Source organism: Corvus kubaryi, unplaced genomic scaffold (genome assembly GCF_017639235.1).
Source record: "Corvus kubaryi isolate FWS band 111438036 unplaced genomic scaffold, C.kubaryi_AGA036_p1.0 72, whole genome shotgun sequence".
NCBI lineage: Eukaryota > Metazoa > Chordata > Aves > Passeriformes > Corvidae > Corvus > Corvus kubaryi.
In genome coordinates, this window is record NW_024582060.1 from 1,012,557 (window position 1) to 1,030,396 (window position 17,840).

The 17,840-nt window shown below is 47.3% G+C and overlaps 1 protein-coding gene across 1 annotated transcript in view; it reads left to right on the forward strand.

The window, feature by feature from the left end:
- WNT5B (Wnt family member 5B) overlaps positions 1-10,791 on the forward strand; it is a 15,086-nt gene extending 4,295 nt beyond the window's left edge. The window contains exons 3-4 of the mRNA XM_042050310.1: positions 2,360-2,652; positions 9,313-10,791. Of these exons, the coding sequence (XP_041906244.1) occupies positions 2,360-2,652; positions 9,313-9,771 (752 nt within the window). The 3' untranslated portion in view covers positions 9,772-10,791. The remainder of the gene's footprint in view (positions 1-2,359; positions 2,653-9,312) is intronic.
- The last annotated feature ends 7,049 nt before the right edge of the window (positions 10,792-17,840 follow it).

Genomic DNA, 17,840 nt, shown 5'->3' on the forward strand with positions numbered 1-17,840 from the left:
ATAGTCATAAAAGCAGGGAACAAAGAGAAATACTTTTTCCTTGTTTTTCTTTGAGATCGGCAAACTTCAGGGTAACGCTTTTCAAAACAACGAGTTGAAACGAAAACTTTTTTCATTAAAAAAGTTAAAGCGACGCGCTTTCGTGTCAGTCTGCCCAGCGGGGTCCGTTCTTCTCGCCTTTCCTCCTCGAGCAGCCGCAGAGAGGCGTGCCGTGGGAGCCGAGCCTTGCCTGGGTGCTGCCAGGTCGCATCCCCGCCGGTGGCCGCGGGCACAGGAGGGCAGCAGAGCTCCGCGGAGCTCCCGCCGGCGGGCAGAGCCGCTCCCGCGCCCCGGCAGAGATGTGGGAGAGGGCGGAACGGGGAATGACCTAACCCTAACCCAGTCCTTCGGGACCACAGCACGGAGGTGCAGAACTGGAGGGAACTTGGAGAGGACGAGCAAAAACCCAAGTGGTTTTCCAAGTATTTGCTTTGTGGGCAGCAAGGTGGGGAAAGACAAACCCCTGACCCTGATGTGACTTGTTCCAGGTTCTCCCAGCGCCGTCCTCAGCAGCCTGAACAACGCGTGCAGAGGCGGGGGCTGCGCGCTGAGTTGTGCTTCTGCATCTGACAGGTGGAGATGGTTAAAATATGGACAGTAAAAGTGTAAATCCCAGTGTCTTTTCAGGGATCTCAGTCAGGCTGTAAGGATGCTAAGCACCTGGAGTCATGCAGGCTGTTTTATGAGCTGTCACAGTGTGAGGTCCTTTCCTTGCATGTATTTTAATCCCTATAGACAGGGGAATGCTTTTCTTAAAAGGATGATTGGTGTGTCCTCAGGGCTTTCTCCATACAAGTAGGGGCAAAACTGCATATTGGACTGTTATCTTAAAATACCCATAACATGCAAAACAAACCAGATGAGTAAAAGCTTGATTTTGGGTCCCTTATGGGCCAGTTTCAGCTGAGTTGCCTTAACTAGGAGTCACTCCTCTGTATCTCTTGGACCAGGGAGGTTTGGTGAGGATAGTTCTCTTCTAATGACCTGCGAGTAAGGACCTCCCTTCTGTATTATGTGTCCTGTAGCATTTTATCAGCTGTGTTCCAGAGCAGAAACCCTTGGTGTTCATCTCTCATTTAGGATAAAAAATGAAAAGTTGTTCTGCAAGGTGGGTGCCATTTACAGCCTCACCTTTGTCTTGGGTCATTACCACTAAGCTGGTGATGAGTTGCTATTAATTAGAGATTGTCAGCACGTGCAAATTGGAACAAGAGCACACCAAATGCATCAGCTCAGCCCTGCTGAGGGAGCTGGCACCGAGACCCTCCTGAGCTGGTGATAAACCATGCTTTGAGGATCTGCCCTTTGAAGTCATTAAAATTCGCTTGAGAGCATCTTGCTGGGGTTTGGTGTGAGTAGCCTTTCACAATTAGATTGCTTATTCTAATGACGCTTTGGCAGTTGTTCTCTTTATCACCTGGAAGCTTGGTGATGAGCACAATGGCTCAGAAGGTGTTGGTTTAGCTATTTATTAGACATGTGGTGAGAGTGCAGGTGTGGATTGCCTCCTTGTCGCTCTCACCCTCTGCAGACACTCAGCACTCCCAGTGCTTGGCCTCGTGCAGTGCTCTGGCTGTGCTGGTGCCCTGGTCACGCTGGGGCTGCATCCCTGCCAGGAATACAGAGCTGGAGACCTGATCCAGCTGCTTGGCTCAGCTGCTGAGCTGTGTAGGGCATACATGCCAAGCAGGGCAGTCTCTAGTAAACCTGCTAGTGGAAAGTCTTTTCATTTATTATGGTCTACATGGGAGTTTTGCTTCTCCGGTGCTGTGGTTCTGCAGGCAGTGGAAGAGCCTCTGTCTTGGTGCTGTATTGTAAAAATGAGTTTCCTTCACTTCGTCTACAAATAATTTTCAGCTGACCTTATGTAAACCAAAATAAGTTCAATGAAGAGGAGCCCATAAAGACTGCATGTCCCAATTAAATGAAAGCCATTCCAGAATAATAATTGGCTTAACCAGAGTGCTCCTTTTGCACAGACCCAACCTCATTACTTGTTCTTAATGATTATTGGCAAATGCAGTGGCAAAGTCAGCAGCTGTATTTTCAGCAAGTGAACAGCCCTCTTGCTGGCTGAGAGTTCCCTCCAGATTAGAATGAAAGGATAAGTGATGGGGAAAGAGGCTGAGCAGTCCCTGCCTCTGGAGCAGGGATGGAGCCCTTGCACTTGGCCGTCGCGTTCCTTCGTTCCAGTGAATCCTGTGCAGCTTCCCAGAGCACACCATGCCCCGCTGTCTGTAGCTGTTTGCGCGCTCCTGGCCGCGTGTCGCGCACCAAGCGAGCTCTGCGTGGGGTTAATTTGCTGTCACCCTCCCTGCAGGTAGCCGAGAGACCGCCTTCACCTACGCTGTGAGCGCGGCCGGCGTGGTGAACGCCATCAGCCGCGCGTGCCGGGAGGGAGAGCTGTCCAGCTGCGGCTGCAGCCGCACCGCCCGGCCCAAGGACTTGCCCCGAGACTGGCTGTGGGGCGGCTGCGGGGACAACGTGGAGTACGGATACCGCTTCGCCAAGGAGTTCGTGGATGCCAAGGAGAGGGAGAAGAACTACGTGAGAGGTTCGGAGGAGCAGGCTCGCATGCTGATGAACCTGCAGAACAACGAGGCTGGCCGCAGGGTAAGAGGAGTGCTGACCCTTTCCTTTTTCACAGAGGGGGAGTCAGAAGGCTGGAGGTAGCTGGATATCACATTACTTGGAGGTTTGATGGGGGATAGTCCAGTGATGCCCCAGTAAAAGTGTACAGTCACATGTTCTGCGTTTTTGTGAATATTACAGACAGTATTGACAGTATTCCGGTTTTACTGTCAGGCTTCCACTGCCAGCTAAAGCCAGTGAATTTTGGGGTCTGTTGAGACACTGTATGGCAGACATATGCAGACATCCACACCCTTTCCAATTAAACTAGGTGCTGTTATGGCCCATTTTTAAGGTTTTATGTCTAAGAAATCAGCTTCCCAGAGTTCTGGAAGTGACAGGCTGGTGGTGAAAAGAAGAACCTTTTGGCATGTAGCGTTCTCTTCTACTACCATAATTTAGATTTTTGGGAATATAAGGCCAGGAGCCTCGCTCTCTCTGAAACCAAGGCCTTGCTCAGTTACTGTGGTACTGGGCACCATAAATAGTTTGCATTTAGGTGAGAAACATTTTCTGAGAAGATTCACAGTTTTGATCTGAGGACCCCTAGGGATGGAGAGTCCATCACTTCCCTTTGTAGTGTGCTACCAGCATTAATCACTGTTTCAACTCTGAACCTAATGATCATTTGAATTTATCTGGCACCAGCTTCCAATCAGTTCTTTTTCTGACTTTTACAGCTAAATCCAAAACCCTCTTAGTAATCAGAATTTCCTTGGTATACAAGTATTTATCTACTGTAATTTATTCACCATTCTTTCTTGACAAACTAGATTGAGCGCTGAAGACTCACTCACTTTCAGAGGTTCTCATCAGCCATCAAATAATTTTCCTGTCCCTTTCCAATTTTCCCATACCCCTTTTGTATGCATTCAGTGTATGCACTTCAGCTTTTCACACAATTCCTCTGTCTGTGATTAATAGCCTGGAAGGGTGTAGCATCATTCACATGCAGTGCAGCTGTGTAATCCTGCCTCTTTCCAAAAGCAGGACAGGAATACTAGCTTGAACATTTGTGCATTTCCCCCAGGGTGTTTTAAATTTTTATCATTCTTCCCTAGAAGTAAGCTTTTCAAAGGTTAATTTTATTTCTAATACATGTTTAAAAAATCCCATTAAATGTACTTAGTCTTGCTCTTCTGCACATACTTAACTAATATCCTTAGTTTCCTTATCAATTTTCTGCCCTTTCTTACTTCTGATTGTTACTGAATCATCTTTCCCTTTGCCCTTGGATGTCTGTCTTTTCTGCATGTAATTCCAGATTCATTTTGCCACCAAAGATGATTTGTTCTATTTTTTTGGTTGTGAAATCAATGTGTTAGGTGGAAGCATTGCAAGTACTTCATGGTTCTTTTGCAAAATCAAATCGGGGTAGATTTGCAGTAGGTGAAAACCTGGACTTGAAAGCTGTGTAACTCAGTGAGTTTTGGTTTGGGATTGGGGTTGTTTTTGGCTTGGATGAGGCTCTGCATTTAATTAGAAATGGGGGTTGTGTGGTGGAGTAGTAGCCTGAATGTGACATTCTTTTCTGCATTACTTGCTCTGAACATGCTACATATCTGGAGCATGAACTTGGATTACTACAAATAAATACCCTGCCGAAAGCAAGGAGTGAACATGAGACTCCAGCAGCCAGTCTTACTGCCTTGAGGGGTCCAGAGACAGAGTACAGCCCCTGGTCTGAGGTGAACTCAGTAACACAGATTAGATGAACACAAGTCGTTTTAGATTGGACTAAATTAAATGGAAGTATAAACCAGTGTGTAATTAAGCTTGTGGATTAAAAAAAAACCCAAACCACAAACTCTGATAAACTAAGGGAGCTGGTTAATAAATAAGCTCAGCCGAGGAACTGGATGTGGAGGAGGTCTGAAGTCTTTCAAGTCAAAAGATGCTAAAGCCATTACAACTCTGCATGCCAACAAGAGAAAGAAGGTTGTAGGAAGAATATCCAGGCCTCACTGAATTAATAACTGCCACAGAGAAGCTGTGAGGAATAGACCAAGAGCCTACTAAGAATGGAGGAGAAAAAAAAGAGAGCAAATAAATAGTGAAAAGTTCTGTCTTAGAGGTCAAGAAGTGTAAAGAGGAGGTGAGAACAGTAAAAATCATGCTGAGTCACACCTTGCAAAGGCTAGTAAAATAAGCAGCAAAAGTTTTTTAAACTTTGCAAATTGGAGGAGGTTGGAAGAAAGGAGACAGCCAATGAGGATGGGGCTGAGTCTAAAGCAGAGAAGTTTTGGTACCCTGAGTGAGTGCTTTGCCTGGGGCGTCGAGTTGGAACAGGGGGCATTGGATATCTCAGAGGAAAATAGGAAATAATTTGAGAAGAATCTTCCAAAAGTTGATCATACAATCATTTAGAACATCACCGATTTTCTCAAAGCAGGCTAGATCTGATTGATCTCATTTATATGAACTTCAGTGAAACATTTGAGGTATTGCCCACATGGGAAATTCTTGGTCAAACTGGGAAATACAATGAAAATCGCAGTAGCTGTGAGATGGACAAGAAACTGGTTCAAGGAAAGACGTCAGTAAGTTGTGTAAAAGAATGGAGCTTGATTTTAATAGAGCTTGATTAGCAGAGCTCATCAAGGACTTGCCCTTAGTATTTTTGTTTCTCAGCCTCAACACAAGCATTAGGAACGGGCTGATGAACTCTGCTGCTGATGCAAAGGTGGCAGGTATTATGACTACAGAGGAGAATCTGAATTTTGTACAGCAGCTAATGACACTCAGTAAAACAACATTAAGCCCATCATCTGAGGCCTTGTATGAAATACCTCTTCAGTCATTAGGAAAAGAGTAGGAAAGAACTGGTCGCAGCAGTCGGCTGCAAATGACTGCAGATGTAATGTGGCTTGGAAGGTGGTACATATCCTGTAACATACGAGACATAAGTCTTTTTATACAACATGGGGAATACTAATGCCATTGTACTAAGCTCTCGTGAGGCCCCAAAGTATTGTATGTTCTCATATTCCCAAGTAAAATGACCTCAGACTAGAAAAGCCTTGTTAGGGCTGACCCAAGGGATAGGAATCTTTTCGAAAGAAAGTGGGCTAGAACAGCTTGCCATATTTAACCTAGTAAAGTGAAAGTGGAGAGAGGATATGACTGATGTCTGTGTTCGTGGGAGAAATAACAGGGAAGGAAAAGTACTTTTTAAGCAAAAAGCCAATTTGGCACAATAGCAAATGGGCATAAAGTAAATACACATATGCTGGAAATCAGAAAAAGATATTTTATTGTTGGAATAGCAATCAGAATAATGGTGGCTGAAAATGTAATTGCTTTTAAAAGGGCATCCTATGCATTTAGGGAAAATGTTACTTGAAGCAGTGCCCACAATAGCAAGAGATCATAGTTAATAACCCAGGAGGTCCTGTCTAGTCCTGCATCCCTAAACCTCTCAGATACTGCTTTTGTAAGTAGGAAGGTGCGTATGTAACTCCACATTCCCAGAAGTTTATGCTGAAAGAAAGGACTGCTGGAGACCCAGCAGTGAGCACTGCAGAGTGGCCACCAGCTGCCATCCCACTACAGCCCTGCCCTGCTGTCACAGCCAGGGTTTCAGCTGATACCTCCTGATTTGTAGGCAGATTTTTGGCATGTCCCTTCACTCAGTTTCCTATGGGTGAGAAAGTTCTCCTTGAGTCCTGAGGGGCTCTGGTGGCAGGAGAGAGATTGTCCCTTCTCTCCGTGGTTCTCAGAAGGAGCTGGGCGGGGACAGGAGGGGATCAGAGGTCTTTTATCTTTCAGGCAGTGCTGGCCCCATCACCCCTTCACTCCACATCGGAGTCCTTGTGGTGGTGGCTTCTGGCTTTATTGCTCTTGTTTGTTTGTCTTTGGCTGTTATCTCAATACCTCCTTTCCTTCCATCTGTCTTTCTCTTCCAGCTGGTCTCCATTACCCTCTCTTGCTTACCCCCACTCCTTATCTGTCGCTCTGTCTGGCGGAGTCTGGCAGTCAGTCCTTCCACGCTGTTTACCCAGTCAGCAAATGGCAGCCCTCAGTCATCAGTCACTCCAGCCACTGCCAGAAGAGCCTGCAAGGGGGTCTGGCTAATTGACCACGTAGGAATTACCCATTAATTCTCTTCCTGTTCCCATTCTTGCACAAAAAGAATTGGAAGAGAACTTGGGCTTATGGGAAGGGGCTTTAAGCCTTTCCATTAGAGGCATTTTCAACCTGTTTAAGTGGCATGGCCATCGATCAGATCCTGCCCTCAGAACTGCATGTGGGGTCTGTTATTCTTTGCCTTGACCTGAGCCTGGTCGGAGAGGAATTCTCCAATTTCCTCTGCTTTCTCCTCATCTGGGCAGGGAAGGGGGACAGTGGGAGAGCAATTCAGCAGCAGAAGCTGTGGTTGCCTCCATGGGACATGGGTGGTGGGAGCTGTGGGGGCTCAGTAGCGCCGTGCTCACCTGTGATAACCGGTAGCACTGGCCTTCCCCAGAACAGCTACTGCCCACATGGGCGAAACAACAGATGTTTTGAGCATCAGTTGCCTAAAGCCAAGTCAGAGTGAACTCATTCCCATGACATTAACTGAAGGGGATTGAGTTGCAGTGTTTTTCTAAAGGAACAAAGCCCAGGATTAGGAAGAATCATAATACTTTATAAAACCACGTGCAAGGGCAAGGGAGGCATGAGTGGCCTGGGATTTGACAGAACCATAACCAAAAAGTGCTAACACAGGCTTATAACAAGCAGGCTGGCAGTGCAGTGAGGATGTAGTAAGTGTCTGGGGCTCAGGAAATTCAGCTGTAGCCTGTCTGGTCATAGTACAGCAGGAATCCTAAAGTAACGGTGTGGTTGGTCCTCTGCAGCTGTAGTTTGATCCAAGACAAGTGCTTAACTCCCAGCTTGTAGCTGTTACATTGCTCCGTCAGGGATTGCCTCCGTAAATTGAGCTCTGAGGAGCAGAACTAAAGCTTTTCTGTTTCAAGGACTCACTCCATTGACTTTCTCAGGAGCTGGATTGGCCTCCATGTGATTTAGCCATTAAGCCAAATTGAATCTTCACTAGCTGTCAAAAGCACTAGACTTTAGTTAGGCAAGGAGCAACCAGTTGCTGTAGGAGAACTCTGACCTCTCCCTGCTGGTCCAGAACGTTGTTGTAGGCAGAAGGTTTTGCTTGCAGTATGCTCAATTGCCTTAATCGCCTTGGCACGTGAAAGCAGAGAGCCGGGAAGCTTTCTTCTGCGTCAGTGAGTGAGGCAGAAAAGAAACCTCTGTGCTTGGCTGCTTTTTTTTCAGCAGAAAACCTGGCTGGAAGACACATCGACATCTCTTTCAGAGCACCCTGTTTTGTTCTCATGTTCCTTCCTCTCCCCCACCAGATACAGCTGGTGGTAATTTGGCAGCTGATGCCAAACATCTCTGCTTGGCATGCGGGATCTGGCAGAAGCACTGCAGGATGCAGGATGGTCTCAGGAGAGCAGATGTGAGCCTGATGGGGAGAGAATGAGGAGCCAAGGGATGGGGGATCAAGCTGCTGTAACATGGAGCAGCTCTGATGGTGAGGGGATGCCCAATTCTTGCTTTGCAAGCTCTGTCAGTGGCTGAGAGCTGTCAGGATCTCACACAGCGTTGTGCTTTTGTACCCATCTCTAAAATGAATGAGAAGAACAAACCCAACCTGCATTTCAGTTGATTTTCCTTGGTTTTTATTTCTCAGTACTTCTCTGGCCTCCCAGCTGGTGTGGGGAGGAGGAGAGTAAACACCGTTCCCCTTCACATCCTGTGCTCGCTCTGATGAGGGTTTTACACTCACTGCCCTGAATTTCAAGACTCTTTGCTAACTCTGATGCCGGATTTCCAGGGGTATGATGCATCTGCAGCCCCCACAGGCTCCCGAAAACGTGGCTGAAAGTGTCTGGGAACAGACAGCACGGAAAGCTCGCGTGTGCTGCTGAAATCCTGGCTCTTCTGCCTGGCGACAGCCCTGCTAGTGGAGGGAGCCGGGCACGAGATGGCGCAGGAACGCAGTGAGGGCTCCTGGCTCAGCCCTGCGCTGCCCAGGGATGCCTGGTGAGCACCTCGAGCTCCCTTCCAGGGAGGTGTGTCCGTCCTGTGCACCACCAGCCCTGCCTGCCTCTCTCTGGACACTGCCCCTGGACGAGCTCCTCTCGGGAGAGAGGAAGGGAAAGGGTGTGGGTCCGTGGATTTATTTCCAAAGGATGCAGATGTGTCCCTGTAACGATAGCGTCGGTTCCTGGTGCGGGTGGTAGGAAATGGGCTGGTTCTGCAGCACTGAATGGAAAAAACATGCCACACCGTGGTGGTCTGTGAGGTGGGGAATTTCCGGAGTTCACGCAAAGAGGACTTCTCTTTTTCTCCTGCTCTTGACCCTGCTGTCAATCCAGAAATGTGCCAGAGGGAAAGAAGGTGGGGTGAGGAAGTCGTGTTTGCAGGCAGCGTGACCAGAAATAGAAATATTTAGGGAACAGGAGCACAGCAGTCGCAACAGGGGGAGGAGAAGACCTTTGTCTCTTCTGAAGGGCGAAACAACAGAAATTGCGGGATAATCAAAGCGGTTCTGAAAGCGCGATGAATTCATTGTAATTAAGCCAGCTGCCAGTGCAGCAGGAATAAACACAGCTCTGCCTGATTGCATTTCTTTCCCCACAGGCCGTGTACAAGCTGGCAGACGTGGCCTGCAAGTGCCACGGCGTGTCGGGCTCGTGCAGCCTCAAGACCTGCTGGCTGCAGCTGGCTGACTTCCGCAAGGTGGGCGACCTGCTGAAGGAGAAGTACGACAGCGCCGCGGCCATGAGGATCAGCCGCAAGGGCAAGCTGGAGCTGGTGAACAACCGCTTCAACATGCCCACCCAGGAGGACCTGGTCTACGTGGACCCCAGCCCGGACTATTGCCTCCGCAATGAGACCACCGGCTCCCTGGGCACCCAGGGCCGGCTGTGCAACAAGACCTCGGAGGGCATGGATGGCTGCGAGCTGATGTGCTGCGGCCGGGGCTACGACCAGTTCAAGAGCGTGCAGGTGGAGCGCTGCCACTGCAAGTTCCACTGGTGCTGTTATGTCAAGTGTAAAAAGTGCACAGAGATCGTTGACCAGTATGTCTGTAAATGAAAGGAGCCACCAAAGCGACAAATCTATATTATATAAATCTATATAAATATATTTTATATTTGTATAAATAAACAGATGATGATAATAATTAAAGAAGCTTATTTAAGAGACATCTTGGTTTTGAAATTTCCCCCATCAGGCCAGCTAATTTGGCATTCCTTCAGTTCTGCTGGGGAATCTGTCTTTGGGTGCATCTCCCCTTGGATGTTTCAGTCAGCGTGAGGAAGCTGAGGAGGTGCTGGCAGAGCACACCAGCACGTGCTATTTCATTACAGAAAGCAAGCCAGTGAGAAGGTGACGAGTGGGTTCTTTCTTCTTTCTGATCAGTAAATCTCAGCATTTTGCAATAGTTAACTGCACATTGCAAATTACAGCCAGACATGGGTGAGTCCTAGTTATTCAAATTTCATATCCTGCACTGGGGAATTCAGAACTGATTCTCGGTCCCTCTAAAGGGCTTTGTCTCATTAGAGGGAAGGTTAGCTAAGGCTGCAAGGGTATGGCTTAAAATCCGCAGTCTTGTAAACCATTCCTGGATGCTCCCCAGACCACAGTGGGGTAGAGGAAAGTTCGCAGCCTGCTGTTGTGAGGAAGGAAGGTTCAACCTGTGGCTGACCAGTGCACAGCCTGGGAGTGCTCCTGAAGCCAGCACCCCGCTCTTCCATACCGCCTGGGCCGAGGGAAATCTGCCCAGCTCAAACCACATGGCTCTCTGTGTGAGCGATTTTTTTTTTTCTTTTCCTTTTAATCCCGTGCTGAAACTTAAGTTTTCACTACAGAGGAAAAGCTGCTGGTGCCAGGGATGTTTGCAGAGTATATTTTGTCAGTGGAAAGAAGCACTGCACACACACACACGCACATGACTGCGTAAGCACTCCTCATCCTGCTGCCGGTTCTCCTCTCTGAAGTGGATGCAGGTGGTCACCTTGTTCAGCTCTGTTAAATCCTCTTCACCACCAGCCCAGTTGTATAGTTTCTCTTTAACATTAAATGCCCCCCAATGGCATTTCTTTCCCTCTGTTGCTTGTGTACCTGTGTGTTTCTGTTTCATTCTTTCGGTGAGGTCCTTTTATTTTGCCGCTCTGTGTTTCAGAGGGCAGGGGCCGTGCTCTTCCCCGGCGTAAGTTAACCACAGGAACGTGTGCTCCCAGAGTGTGGGTGTATGTTCACCAATGGAAATCTTTTCTATGTTTTTCCTTGGTAATAAAAGACTGTAATAAAACTGTACCAGGGCAGAAGACATTACCAAAGTCTGCTAATCAGTCTTACCACGTTGGGATTTTAGTACAATCCAATTCCTAAAGCAGGGAGCAAATGCTGTTTCTAGGACAAGACATTTCCTGTACCTCTCAGCATCTGCAGAGTTCATTTGCAGTCAGAACAATCAAGAGAAGCCAATTCCCAAAATATAAGGCTTTGCTAGTATACATCCCCTTTGTTACTGACATTGCAAGGGTGTTGGGGTTTTTTTTTCCCTGTAAATTTTAAAATGCTCAGAATATGCCAATAAGCAATGAGCCAGTCATGAAGATTATTTTTATATTAAACCTCTGTTTCTTATAAAACATTGCAGTTTTACAGATTCCACCATTTCAACCACCAGAGAAGAATTTATATGTACCTTCCATACTTCAAATATTTGAGGACTCCAGAAAAGCACAAGGAAGAGAAATTATGCTTAATAATTAGGAGCTGTTGTTTTTTTAAACCAATGTGTCCAGGTTTTTTGTTTTTTTTTTTTTAATCCAACAGGCAATATATTTGCTGGCATCCCAGAATGTAGTTTTTTGGAATATAAACAGTGGCCTAGATTTACTTTATTATATAAAATCCAAAGCCAGTGGTATTGTAATTCAAAGTAACGGAAATAGTTTTCCATGCATGGAAAAAATGTGAGTGCAGTGGCCTGATCCAACTCCCATTAAACTTCAGTGGGAGCTGGACTGAGCCCAAGATTGGATCAAATGTGTGAGCTGTTCACTCCTGGGATTCTCTGTTTCTAGCCGTGTAATAAAATTCCCTGTACCTTGGATACATCTGAAAAAGACCTTTCCTCCCACCACCCTCACCTCATGTTCTTGCCCATCCTTATTGCATCAGTGCTTGAAGGTGTCAGCTATTTGTGTATGACACCCTCAGGCATTGTTAATGTGTCTAATAGTTCAAAATTACTTCATCTGGCCTTTCTGATAAAGACCACACATTTCTGGGAGTCACAACTCTCCTTGCGGTTTGGCACCACAATTAATTTTGTAGGTGTAAACAACTTTGGGAGCGGAACAGTTGGCATTGTTAGGGCTGCTATTCATCTGGGTGTCCCTGGATATGTCCTTCTTTCTCCACCTAAAATGTTGTCTGGATGGAAAAAAGATGTTTTTTGGCCTTTTGTCCCAGCATTCCAGACCTCTGGCAGCCTGGTTGGAGCCAGCAGTTCCTATTGGACTGGGACCTTATAGCCATAGGAGAGAAGTGACCATTAGATTTCTTTCCTCCCCCTTTTTTTCACAAGACCCAGATTTCAGTATTTTAGATTTTCTGGGAATTTTGTAAGCAAAAATTTGATCCCACTGAATTCTACCTTCAAACTTAATTTCAATGGCGCTCACACATGAAAGAACCTCCATAGGGTGGTAGTAAGTATGAAATGAGAACACAGCCAGATTGGTTCGATGCAAATCCAGAGGAAGTCAAACAGAAAGCTGCAGCAGAACTGCTTCTTTCCTGCGGAAGTTAAAAAGCGGTGCCTTGTTTGTTGTGCCTTGTTTGATGCACCAAGTGATAGAGAGGGGTATGGGGCTGGGAGCTAAGCTTAATTCTCAGCTCTGCCAATAATCTGCTTTGTAATTTTCAAATAGTTACTTAATTTCTTTGCATTTTAGCCTCCAGCCTCCTTCTGTATAAAATAAGGAGCAGGAGACCTTTTCCTGTAAGGCTCTTTTGAGAAATACGGCTGAAAAAAGTTTAATGGAAGGCCTAGGTTCTCTGCTCATTAACTCTGGCAGGCAGACAGCTGTATCCACACTGGAGGGGGGACACTCAGTTGGGCACAAAGAGGCTCAGCAGCACCTTGCAGGGTCGGAGGTGGTTGCTGGGGGGCTCAGCAGGAGCCTCGGAGGGTCTGGAGCAGCAAAGCATTACTCTGGCACAATGCCGGAGGAAGGACTGTGCTGCAGAAGAGAGGTCAGCTCAGGGCTTGTTTATTTATGGGTATTGAAGATCTTGTAGCTAAAGTAAGGCTTAGGGAGCTCAGCCTGGTTTCTGCCTGCTCAGATTCTGCTTGTGGTTTCATATGGAGGAGATACACAATACCCTGTTACACACCGGGGGCTGGTACCTGGCTGCCACATTCCAGCCCTGAAGTCACTGCACTTCAAGGCTGATAGACAAGGCCACCCTTAAGTCAAGTAAAACTAAAATGCTTTGGGCTTAAAGGCATTATGCAAATATACTGTTACTGCAAATCAGTGAACGAGGGCTCCTAAATGGAGCAGAAGAGGATGCAAATCTGTCATCATTTTCCAACTGGCAAGTACTGCCTAAGAGTGGGAATGAATGAGGCCTTAGTATGCTCTGCTGCCAGGTAAGCTAAGCAATAGCTGATCCCAGAACAGAAACTTTCAGTTGATTTTAATCATGCTAAAAAGAAGGTGGCAGGGTTGTGAGAAAATTTAAATGAATCTTTAAACACTGCTGAACTTCAGGCCATTTGACTCAGTTGGAAGCTCCCATTCTTTGTCCCCAAAAAGTCTGTGCCTGCTTAGAGCTCAATGTAACAGAGCAGTTGCTGCCTTTTGCAATTCAGGAAACAGCCACACTGAATGCAGACATGCAGCACTGCTGTTATGTATGCCTTCTGTATGGACCAAAGTTTTGTAGCCCTAACGAAGCACAGATGAAGCAGATCTTGTTCAGTCATATGAAATCAAACATGTGAGAGTCTCTCTCTGCTCACTTGACCCCATCCAGGGAGAAGCCTAGTAGGTTTAAATTACACTGTGGGAGCAATTCCTAATCACCTGTGGCTATGGAGATATAGACAGTATTTTCATCTGCTGACACAGCCACAGAACATCCCAAGGAGAAATGCCTTCCAGTGACTTCAGGGCATTTCTCAAGTGTCTGTCACAAGGCTTTTCCAGAATCAGCAGCTTATATGGTCATTAACTTTCATTTAGCTTTTGTTTAACTACATTTCAGGTTAAATAGTTTCTAGCAGATACTCTATGAAGTCAAGTTCACTGAAGGGCAGGCTCTGAAGGAGCTGTCATAGGACAAACAGAAGATGTAAACACACCATCAGATCCACTTCTCACAGGCAGACTGTGGCTATGTCTAATCCCTGGGACCCAGAGATGCATCCCGTCTCCTCGGTGTGGATGTGTATCCTGGCCGTATTCTGACTCCCTGGCACCAGTACCCTGTGTGCACGGGCTTATGGATGCAGAGACTGTTGAGTGGGTAGCCTGTCCCAGCTCCAGGCTTCGGGACTGGGCCACATCCTGAGCATACCAGCCCTGAAGTCTAAATATAACCAGCTCGAAGATGAGAAAAGATTAGATTTCCATGCCCAACAGAATGTGTGCCAGAAAGGACAAAAAGAATCATGATCAGCAGTTGTAAATCCCTAAATAATAATGAGCCCCCCAGTATGATACAATGATCTCAGCATGCTCATGTGTTCCTTCCATCAGTCTTCTCCTGCAGGACCTGCAGATGATACTATACTCCCTTGTTTCTTAGTTCTGTTTAAACGACAGTTGAAATCTATTTTTTTTTAATTAGAATTCAAAAGGTATGACCTACATGACAGCATTTCCTTGAAGATAGAAAGAAAGGGGGAGCAAACAGGGTCAGGAGTTCTCCCTGTGAGCGTTGATAACATGCAGCAGCCATAAAAAGAACTACTAAATACCGCCCTGTGACACTCAGTTGGACACCTGCCCTAAGCGTCCCAGGTACCTCTCCATGTTACCCACCCAGTGCAAGCTGGCTCTGATGTTCCCCCCAGACCCCAGTACCAGCAACAGTTCCAGCTGTTTGGACTGGGGTGGGTGCAGTGGGCACCAGTCTTCAGCAGCATGCCTGGGAGTGTGGTGAGGGTCAGGCCCTTGGTGATTTGGGAGGAGAGGAAGACTCTGATCTTCGCTGGGAGGCAGGGAGACTGCACCACCTTCCCCAGGCCCCTTCCCCGTTGGCGCTGTCACATGTGGCAGCTGTCCTGGGGAATTCAGAAGGGAGCTGCTCAGGTATGTTTGCCAACAGAGGTGAAGCAGTTTAAAGGCTTGCAGCAATAACACACATCCTGAAAACAAAAAAGGTCCAGGCTCTTCCTTACCCTAAGGCAGTTTTATTCTGAATCATCATTTGTCTTATGGCTCTTCCTAGAGTGCCATATCGCTGTGTCAGCCCTTCACAAGACTCCCAGAGCGTTGAGATCACGCGGGATGGGCAGGATGAGGCATTACCATGCAAGGACAACGCTGCCTTTCAGGGGAAAAAACCTAAAAGATGCGGGGTAGACCCAGTGCTGGAGCAAATTGTAACCCTGTCTTGTGCACAGCCTCAAGGAACTGCAGAAGTGCTCAGCATCTTCTTGGGCTGAGGAAACATCTAGACCAGCTTTTAGAGTGGCAGCTCTCTGCAATTCACTGTGATGATTCTGGCCAGTCTCAGTTTCATTTGCCACAGGCAAATTTGTTTTCTCTTGCTTGGGAACAACAGAGTTAACGTGTAATGACCTGCCAACTTCCACAAATCACAGGGCTGTCTATATAGGACAAACACATTCCGAGGGAATTATGGCAATGAACATTTTATTACTACTACATTTTCTAGGAACCATCTGTAAATGCCCAGGCTGTACATAACACTGTTTTTGAAAATGTGTTTCGCTGTATTGCAGAGCACAGCTTTGCTTTTTGATTTCCAGGCTCCTGAACCAGAATAAACTACCGAAATTCCTTTCATTTAATATTCACTGAATCAGTATTCCTACCTCATTTTCCCTCTTAATTGGCTGCATACACATTAAGTTATGGTGACAGGAAATGACAGATGAAAATGATATGCCGTTTTTACATATATTTTTCGTCAATGAGACTCAAAATATTTGAAAATCATTAGCGCCATTTTACAGAGCAAATCCTGAAAGACAGGGCAGGAAATACTTCATCTGACAGGCACAGGGTGGAGCTGGAGCAGCCACTGCAGCTGCTGCTCCCCGTGCTGCTCCCCAATGGCTGTCAAAACACATTTTGATTGATGAGAGCAACCATAAGTACGTGTAAGAGTGCAACTGTAATGTTCAGTCACTACCTTGCTCCCTTCACAACAACAAAAACTTTAATGAATGTGTGAGATGGGACATACTTTAAAGCAGACAACAGGGAATCATACTTTTATAAACAGAGTTTTAAGGAAAGGGCGGGATGTATTTATTGTTTGTGGGCATTAGGGATCAAAATAACTCAAATATTAATTTATAGGGATAATTTTGCTTCCATTAATTATCTCATTCACACTCACGGGTTTGAGCTAAAATTTCTGGGTGTGGGGACAAGTGTGTTGATTGGAGCATGGCTCAGCAAAGCACTAAAGTACATAGAGCCACACAAATTACAGACAGGCTCTCCAAATCATCCAGTTATTCTCCCTGGCAATTGCTAAGATTGTCCTCTAACAGAGTAGTGTTCCCTTCGTGTTTTGACTGGTAAAACATGCAAGTGTAGGGTTTCCACCATTTTCCCCAAGGACACTATTTTGGGAGGCGAAACCTCCACGTCACATAGGTTTTCCTGCTGCTCTGCCAACACTTCCCATTCCTTAACAGGGCCAGTTCTTGTTCTCTTTGGTGCTCCCCCTCTGTGCCTCTACACCAGACACAGGCGTTTGGGCCCTGTCCCCTGAGCCAGGCTTCCCAGATGCCTCCTGCGACATCAGCCCTGGGAACACTGTCTGGTTTTCGTCATCCTTCTGGGCTTGTACCAGCTGTGGCCTCCCCACCCAGTGCCATGCCCGGAGCAGACAGGTCAGTCCCGAGCACGGAACTCCATCCAGCAGGGCCTCTTCCCCCTCCTCCAGCTGCCCTGGACACGGGGGATGTCCACACCACAGAATCACAAGCTGGGTCAGGCTGGAAAGGACCACAGTGGGTCATCTGGACCCACGTCCCTGCTAGAGCAGGAACATCCCGGAGCACATGGCACAGGATTGCATCCAGATGGTTCTGGAGTGTCTCCATAAAGGGACATTCCACACCCTCTCTGGACATTCTGTCCCAGTGCACAGTCACTTGAGAAGTAAAGAAGTTCTTCCTCACATTCAGGTGAAATTTCCTGTGCATCAGTGTCTGCCCATTGCCTCTTGTCCTATTGCTTGGCATCACCGAGAGGAGTCTGGCTCCATCGTCTTGGCACCCCGCTTTGATACTTACAGACATGGATGAGGGCCCCTCCCAATCATCTCTTCCAATGCAAAAAAAAATAGATTTCAACTGTCATTTAAATAGAGCTAAGAAACAACACAGAGGCCATCGCTGGGGGCTGGAAACTCCCTTCTTTGCCAACCCCTGCCGTTCTTTGGCCACAACGATCCCATGTAGTGCTACGGGCTGGGGACAGAGTGGTTGGAAAGCCCGCTGGAAAAGGACCTGGGAGTGTTGGCCAACAACTGGCTGACCATGAGCCAGTGTGCCCAGGTGGGCAAGCAGGCCAATGGCATCCTGGCTTGTATCAGGAACGAGAGCACAGTCTTAAATTGCGCCAGCTGAAGGCTTAGCTTGCACATTAGGAAGAAGTTCTTCACAGAAAGGGTGATTAGACACAGGAATGGGCTGCCCAGGGAGCCGGTGGAGTCACCGTCCCTGGGGTGTTTCGGAAAGAGTGGACATGGCTCTGCCATGTCCAGCTAACATGGTGGTGGCTGGTCACGGGTTGAACCCGAGGATCCCAGAGCCCTTTCCCGACCGACTCCACGAACCCGTTCCCGGCAGGGAGGGGGATGACCCCGACCCCGGCCCCCGCTCCACTCTCGGTGCGGCGGCGCGGCCGCGGCGCCGCCTCCCTCCCTCC